The following is a 7,870-nucleotide window of genomic DNA, read 5'->3' on the forward strand; positions in this document are numbered from 1 at the left end:
CCCTCGGGAGCCACGTCCTCGGGCCGGGCACCTGGTGTCCGCACCCCAGCTCGGCCCCGAACCCTCCCCGGCACCGAGCCCGGGGGAGGGGTCTGCGGCGGGCACAGGCCGCTCCGCACGAGCGGGAGAACCCGGCGGGAGGCTTCAGGGCAAAGGTTCGGGCTCAGGTCACCGCAGGACCCCAGCCTCCGCCTTCCCGGTCCGGGGACTGGGAATCGGGAAAGGAACCGCTGAAAACATAACGCCCGGCGATGCTGCGCGACCGCCTTCCAGCGTCGGGACACATTCCGGACACTCAGGGACGCTCGCCTTCCCGCCTGGGCCTCCGGGGGACCCCCCGGGACCGCACCGCAGAGCGGAGGCAGAAGGCGTCCGCGCGGAGGGGCCGCAGGGGTCGCCGCCAGCCCTCGGTCCCGCCCCGGGCCCGCCCGACGCCCCCAGCCACCTGCGGACCTCGGCCTCCCGGGCAGGGCCGGACCCCCGGCGCCACCAAAGCCGACTCTTCACAAAGACGAAAAAAGGAAAATCGTGACGCGATCTCTGGAGCAATAAATACGTTTTCTCCGGTACAGTCTCAGAAGAGGCCCCGGCCCTAAAACGGGGCGCGGTCTCCGGGGGGTCCCAGGGCTGCAGCGTCAACGCAGCCACGGCCGCCACGGTCCGCTCAGGCCCTGCGGCCCTGCCCTGGGGGCGGAGGGCAGCGCCCGGGTCAGACCCTGCAGCAGCGGCGGCGCGAGCAGGGGGAAGGGACCTCCGAGCGACGGCAGCGGCGGGCGGCCCGCGCAGACCTCGGGCGCCGGGGCCTCTGCGGCGGGGGCAGCCGGGGGCGGCGCGGCCGGGCGGCGGGAGGGCCCCAGCTGGCGCAGGCAGGCGGCCAGGTGGCCGAGCAGGCGGGAGCGCACGTCGGCCGGGACGCCCTCGCAGCCGGCCAGGAAGCGGCTCACCTCCGCCAAACACTCGTGGAAGCCGGCGCGGTACTTGCCCAGGACGGCGGGGTCGGCGCTGAGCGCGGCTACGGGGGCGATACGCGAGGAGCGGTCGGGGCCGGGCCTGGGAGTCCCGCGCACCCCCACCGCCCGCCTCGGAGCCGCCGCCACCCGCGCCGCACCTGTGACCTGCACGCGCCGCAGGCTCCGCAGGTGTTTCACAGTCATCTCCAGGATGTCCGCCTTCTCCAGCTTCGAGTGGCGGGAGCTCTGGGGGCAGGAATGGGGCGGGAGGTCCAGGCTCCGCTGCGCCCCAGACTCCGGGTCTTGGGCCGTCGCCCCCGGCTTACCTCTTTCCTGAGGGCGTCCAGGATGAGGGTTTTCAGCTGAGCGAGGCTCTCGTTAATGCGCGCTCGGCGCCGCTTCTCCATGACCGGCTTGGAGGACTGCGGATGGCACCGGCTGAATCCCGCGTCCCTCCGTCCCTCCCCGCCCCCGCCGCCCCCCCCCTCGCGCCCGGCCCGGACCCCACCTTGCGGTGCTCGGCCGCGCTCCGCGGCTTGTCCGGGGCCCGGCTGGCGCTGGCCGGCGCTCCGGCCAGCGGAGAGGCGCTCGGCTTCCCCGGAGTGTCTGCGGGCATGGTGCGCCCTGCGCCGGGTGGAGCGGGCGGACGGCGATCCGAAACCCTCGGGCGGGTCCCGGCTCCGGGCCCGCGCGCAGCCCCGGCTCGCGCCGCTATTTAAGGCCTCGCCGCCGCGGGGCGTGTGAACCCGGCCCTGCGTTCTTTCCCACACTCGCGCCGGCCAATCGGCGCCCGCTGCCTCCCCCGCCGCTGTCAGTCACGCCTCAGCTCCGGGCCGCGGGCGACAAAGGCCTGGGGGGGTCTCCCCTCGCGCCCTCCTCCGACCCTGGGGCCAGGCCGGGCGATCCGCGCCCCTCCCCTGCAGCCGGGGCCGAGCACCGCGACGGGGGACAACGGGGACCAGGGACCCCTGGCTGCGCGGAGTCTGGGGCTCACTTTCCCGCCCCGGGGGCCGAGCGGGGAGCCGGGAAGGACTTTTCGCCCCGGGCGCGGGGTCGGGCGGCCCCGAGGGGTGGGCGAGCCTGGAGTGGCGCCTCTTCCTTCGTCCGACCCTCGCACGCCCCCTCCGGTGCCGGTTTTGGCCCCAATGGGTCTCCGAGTTTGACACGACACCGGCCCGGCCTCCGGGGGCGCCTCCCGCAGCGCGCGTCCTGGGCACCGAGGGCTGCAGGAAGCGTCCCCCTGGGACGCACGGGCGGGGAGAGGGCGGCGTCACCGCAAGGGGAAGGGGTGCACGGGGGACCCCGCAGGGCCGGGCGGGACGCGAGCAGGCTGGTGACGTCACGGGCGGCCGCGGCGGTGGCGCGAGGCAGTCGGATGACGTCATGGGGCCGGTGTCGCCACGAGCTTCCAGGCCACCCGTCCGCGCGCTCAGCTGCAGGAAGTCGGGCTCACGGAGAAACGAGGGGCGCCGTTCGCGCCGGTTACTGCGAAGGGCCGGACGCGGGCGCCGGCGGTCACTGTTCTGACGGTGAATGCCGCGGCGGGGCGCGCTGGCGGCTTCTGCGCTCGGGGTCCCCCGCGGCCGGAGGCCTCCTGAGCCCCCTGGAGAGCCGGGCTCGCGCCGGGGCGGCCCCCGGGAAGGAGGCCGAGGCGGATCCCGAAGCCTCGCGGTTTGAGAACGGAGCTGGTGGAGAAAAGCCTCTCCACCGGGTGGTCCCAAAGGCTTCTGCGGGCGGGGGGTCTTCAGCAGGAAAGCCCCGAGGGAGGGCGTGGCGTTCCCGGGGCGCGGAGGGGGCGCAGGGGCGAGGGAAGTGGAAGGGGCGGCCGGGCCGGCGGGAACCGCGAGCTTCTGGCCGGGGAGGGGTCGGGGAACCTCTGGGGGCTTTTCTGGCCGGCGAGTCGGCTGAGTGGCAGGTGCGCCCCTGCCCGAGCACCGGGACCCCCGGGGGTTTGCGTCCGGAAGCCTCCCCTCCCTCCTATCCCCTGCGGCGCCCCCCACACCCGGCCGCCTGCACCCGGGCGCGCGCCGAGGGGGGCTGCGAGGCCGGAGCGGGGGGCCCTCCCGGCGGACAGGCTGCCCACGCCCCTCGCCGACCGGGAGAGCCGCGGGGGCCGGGCGGGCGTCCACTGGAACCCCGCTCGCCCGCGCCGACCCCTCTGCTCAGACCGACCCGCAACCCAGGAGGTGGCCCGGATGGTGCCCCGCGTCCCCTCCGGGCCTGAGCGCTGCGCCAAGGCGGGAAACCTCGCGAACGCCCCCAGGGGCCGCAGCATCCTGCTGGGGGTCATCCCAGGGGCGCTGCCCGCCTGAGTCTCCCCAGCCCCTGGGCCCGGATTTGGGAAGGGATTTGGGCCGACTCTGGGCCTCCCCCAGTCTCCAGACAGGCAGGGAGTTCAGGATGGAAGGAGGGGCCTTCCATGTTCTTTTGTAGACATGGGGTGGCTCCTGTGTTGCCCAGGCCAGTCTCAAACTCCCAGCCGGAGGCGATCCTCCTGCCTGGGCCTCTCAGCCTGCCGGGACCACAGGCCTGAGCCTCCTCCCTGCCCGGGGGCTGGGGCTGACCTTTCCCTCACTGGTGGTTAGACGGTCTCCTTTCCTCCCTGTAACTGCTTCCTCGTTTGTACAAGGGGCTAACTTTTTATTTAACCCAGGGTTGTTGGGAAGACAAAGGAGATTCTACTTTTAAAGCCGCTGACCTGACAGCGTCTGACTCAGTGAACACCACGTCCATCTGCCACGGTTCCTGTCCCGGGCAGCAGGCGGGGTCCTGGCGGAGGAGCCCAGGGCAGATGAGGTGGGAAGCGTGGCCTGCTGTGGTGGAGAGGAAGGGACCCTGCTCCCTGCTGCCCCCACAGGGAGCCCACTCCAGGGTCCCCAGGCCTGTGCTCTTCCCACCATCTTTGCCACAGGGCAGCTCCCGTCTGCGTCTGTCTCTCTGTTTCTGTCTCATGAGTGCACACATGGCACCATTTCTCTGGCTTGGAGGACTGCAGGTGGGCACCGGCCGAGTCCCTGGTTCCTCCGTCCCTCCCTGAGGGGAGGGTCCTCAGCCTCATGGGGGGTCTCCTCATATTGGGCCACTGTGGCCACATGCCATGACGCCCAGCCAGTGTGCCCATACAGCCTGCCAGCGGCTAGCTGTGACCTCCCCTCCCAACCTCTGACCCGGAGGTGGCCGCTGCCTTCTTACCATGCCCTCAGCATCCCCCTCGGACACTGGCTCCTGACAACGGAGACCCGTAGCCACGCCCTGCACCGGGTCCTCAGCATGCTCCCCAACTCCTGCCAAGGGCACTCAGGCAGCTAGGACCAAAGCCACCGAGAAACCACTGCTGGGCCAGCCTGGGTTTCTCTCCCCGAGAGCCAAGTTGGGCGCAGAGCTGGTCCTGGATGTTCACTGGGATCGGTGATGGAAGGCCAGGGCTGCAGGGGAAAGAGCAGGACCCAGGCAGAGGCAGGGGCGCCCAGCTGCCGGGCTCCCTCCCCGATGCATGCCTGCCTAGCAGCAGGGCAGCTGTGTCCCCACGTGTTGGTGCTGGGTCTCCTCCCTGCCTGCCTGTCTGGAGTGCCCTCCCGGCCCGCTCCCAGCAGGCACTGCTTTTCCCTCCACTGCACGGGGACGAGCTCGGTGCCCTTGTCCTTCCTCACTGGCACTTCCAGACTGTTTCCTTTTCCACCAAACCACCCCAGCTTTGTGAGCAGACCTCATCGCGTTAGGTCATTGGCTCCCTTCCCTGAAGGAGGGGACGCTGCTCCCCATCCTTCTAGCCATGCTTTCAAAATCCAGATGGGTGATTCACCAACTTGGACTTCCTCTCCCTCAGGGGTCCTGTACCCTCCCGGCTCTCCCCGCTGGTCTGGGTCCTTTCTCCTAACCGCACCCCTCCACAGGCTGGCTTCTCCCAGCTCTGCGCGGCTCCTGCTCCAGCTCTGCTGCCCTTCAGCCCCCGAGGTCTGCAGTGTTTTCGCCGGCCTCCGTCTGAGCTTCTCTCGTTATCAGGAGCAGCCTGTCTGGCCGCCATTGTGTCTGCCCCTCACCCTCCCTCCCTCCTCTCCTTCCTCCCATTCTTGTGGGCAGACCACAGCCCGTGTGGAATCTCAGCCTGGGTGGCTTAAGCACCACCTGCCCATTCTTTCTCGCAGTGGGGATCGGGGTGGTGCCAGTGGCTTCCCAGGGCCTCACACAGGCCTCACCCTGGGCCAAGGTCAGCTGAGTGGGGAGAGCCCAAGTGGCGCCATGCTGGACATGCAGGGCTGCTGTCCCTGGCTGCTGGAGTCTCTGCCAGAGCCGTGGGGCCTGGAATCCTGCCCGCCTCGTCAGCTTTCTCCTGAGGCAAGGCCAGCCTTCCAGGAGGGTGAGGTGGAAGCTGGGGTCCAGAATGCATACAATGAAATTTTCACACATTCCATTGGCCAAAGCAGGTCACAGCAGCCGGATTGCAGGGGAGCCAGTGATCCCTCCTCCCCTCCGCAGCCAGCCTCTGCCCTCCCCCTGCAGGGGCAGGGCTGCCTGACAAGCAAACGCCCCAGGTTTTCCACCTACTGGCTCTGGGAGGGCAGGGATGGAAGCGTCATTTAGTGGCAGGAACACTAGGGAGCCTGGTTCGGCCAAGCCCTAGCTCCCTGCAGCAGTTCCCCCAGGACAGCTGGGCCTGTGTATCCAGTGGGTGGGCCTCCCACCAGGTGACTGCACCAGGCAGTGGGGGGGTGTGGTCCAGCACAGGAGGGCCCCGCCCTCCACTGTGTGATGTCAGGTATCCAGCTTGGGGCTTCTGGGACCTGCTTCTCACAGGTGTGCAGCTTCTGTGTCCTCTGCCAGGTCCTGTGGGTCTAAGAGGGGGCCTCGCTCTTGTCCAGCGCACCAGGCTCCATCCACCCCCAAGCCCTCCCCAGCTGGCTGCCTCCCCCCTGGCTGGAATAGCCCTCCTGGGTCATGGGCCTCCCCCCAACTCTGTCCTCCCTGACGCAGCCAAAGGCATGCTTCTAACCTGCAGACACCCTCTCTAGGGCCAAGCCCGCCAAACGCCAGGCGGTTCTGAGTGTCCCACTGGGCCCACTGTGTGGAGTGGGGCCCTCTGCCCTGTCCAGGGTCCTGCTCTCCCAGGGAGCCCTTACAGGGGGCTGCAGCTGGGAGGGGACACGCCTGCCACGTGGGTGGGGAGGCTCCAGCCTGGGAAGATGGGATCCAGGACTGAGACTTGTGGCCCAGGTCAGGTGGTGGCAGCTCGGCTTCCTGGTCCCAGGTGGAGAGACAGGGTGAGGCTCCTCCTCATGGGTCTGGAGGGGAGGGGCTGCCTGTCATCCGCCCAGCCTTGAGCTCCAGCAATCCATGTTTCTTAGGAAAGGCGGTCAGTCCCATGACACACTGCCGGGTCACCCTCCGCTGGCCGCAGGGCATGGCAGGCTGAGCTCGGCCTTCTCGGAGTGCCATGGTGTGCCTGTGTGGGTACCCAGCCCGTCCTTCCCACTGGAACCAGGCGGAGGTCCAGCCCTGTCGTCACAGTGACCTTTGAGCTGTGACGAAAGCTTCCGTGTGACCAGGAGCCATAAGTCATCCAGGGCGGTGGCTGAGGAGGGGTCACTGACCAGATGGGAAGGCGGGGAAGGGCCTGGATGTGAATGAGAGCAAAGAAGTGGGCCGCAGGCTGGTGGGCTCCTTCGATGGATGAGCCCTGGCCTCTGGCCTCTGTGACACTGGATCCCGACAACAGCCAACCTGAGCAAGGCTCAAGCCTCCCTAGGAGTCCAGGGCCCCAAGTCAGCCCTGCACCTGGCCCAGGCCTCCGACCCTGACGGGGGCTCACCCACCTGAGATCACTCTGGCTCTGTGGGAAGGCAGGAAGCTTTGACGTGACCCTCCGTGGGTGAGGATTACACAGACATGTGACGAAGCAGGAAAAGCCCCGTTTGACATAGGCAACTCATTAAATCGCACATTAATTAGATGCAATTTGCTGTGTGTCAGTCACACCTAATTAAAACTGTAAAAAAATCAGACCCATAATTTTTACACTTGGGAGTGTTTTATCAGATGAGCCTTAAGATTCTAGATTCAAATGCAAACTCAATAAAACATTTAGGTTTATTATTTAAGGAGAAAGACTGGAGGATGTTGCTGAGTTTATTAAGAAATCAGAATGAGGCCGGGCGCAGTGGCTATAATCCCAGCACTTTGGGAGGCCGGGGCGGGCTGACCACAAGGTCGGGAGATCGAGACCATCCGGGAGACGGAGTTTGCAGTGAGCTGAGAGCATGGCACTGCCCTTCAGCCTGGGTGACAGAGCGAGACTTCGTCTCAGAAAAAAGGAATCAGAATGTGGCCAACGTGGGAGGGTCACCTGAGCCCAGGAGTTCAAGACCAGCCTGGGCAAGTGGTCTCACCTAGTGAGATTCCATCGCTTAAAAAAAAAAAAGGAAGAAATCAGAATGTTTGAGAACTTAAGATTCAGCACGTTTGCATTTTACATTTAGTTTCATTAAACATACAAGGCAGGTCTAACAGTGAACTAACGTTCTGCTGCGGGAGGAAGACCCCGGCAGCGGCCACTTGGGGGCACGAGTGGAAGATGGGTCTCAAAGGCTGGGGCGCCCGTGTGCCCATGTGCACCAGGCATGGCCCAGAGGCCCAGGCGTTGGAGCAAAGAGCCCGGGATGGGGGGCAGTCGTGGGCGACCGGAGAGGACGCCGGGGGAGGCCAGAGGCCGTGACGCAGCGAGCCCGGGCCGGGCCGGTCGCCCCGAGAGCTGAGAGCCATGGGAGCTTTGTGTGATCAGTCTGGCTACCAGGTGAAGAGCAGGTTGTGGGGTCAGCATGGGAGCAGGACGGCCAGGTGTGTCCACGGGAGCCCACGCGAAAGGCTGCTGTGGCCGGGACCAGGGCACGCAGGTGTGAGTGGTGAGGACCAGCCTTGGGATGATT

General features: G+C 67.2%; 1 protein-coding gene across 1 annotated transcript in view; it reads right to left on the reverse strand.

Moving 5' to 3' along the window:
- Positions 1-539: 539 nt before the first annotated feature.
- The window catches only part of HES4 (hes family bHLH transcription factor 4), a 16,518-nt gene continuing 9,187 nt past the window's right edge, over positions 540-7,870 (reverse strand). The window contains exons 2-5 of the mRNA XM_017542522.2: positions 1,459-1,612; positions 1,277-1,372; positions 1,109-1,196; positions 540-1,012 (exon numbers count right to left, since the gene is read on the reverse strand). Of these exons, the coding sequence (XP_017398011.1) occupies positions 636-1,012; positions 1,109-1,196; positions 1,277-1,372; positions 1,459-1,566 (669 nt within the window). The 5' untranslated portion in view covers positions 1,567-1,612 and the 3' untranslated portion in view covers positions 540-635. The remainder of the gene's footprint in view (positions 1,013-1,108; positions 1,197-1,276; positions 1,373-1,458; positions 1,613-7,870) is intronic.

This window comes from Cebus imitator, unplaced genomic scaffold (assembly GCF_001604975.1).
Source record: "Cebus imitator isolate Cc_AM_T3 unplaced genomic scaffold, Cebus_imitator-1.0 Scaffold145, whole genome shotgun sequence".
NCBI classification, from domain to species: domain Eukaryota; kingdom Metazoa; phylum Chordata; class Mammalia; order Primates; family Cebidae; genus Cebus; species Cebus imitator.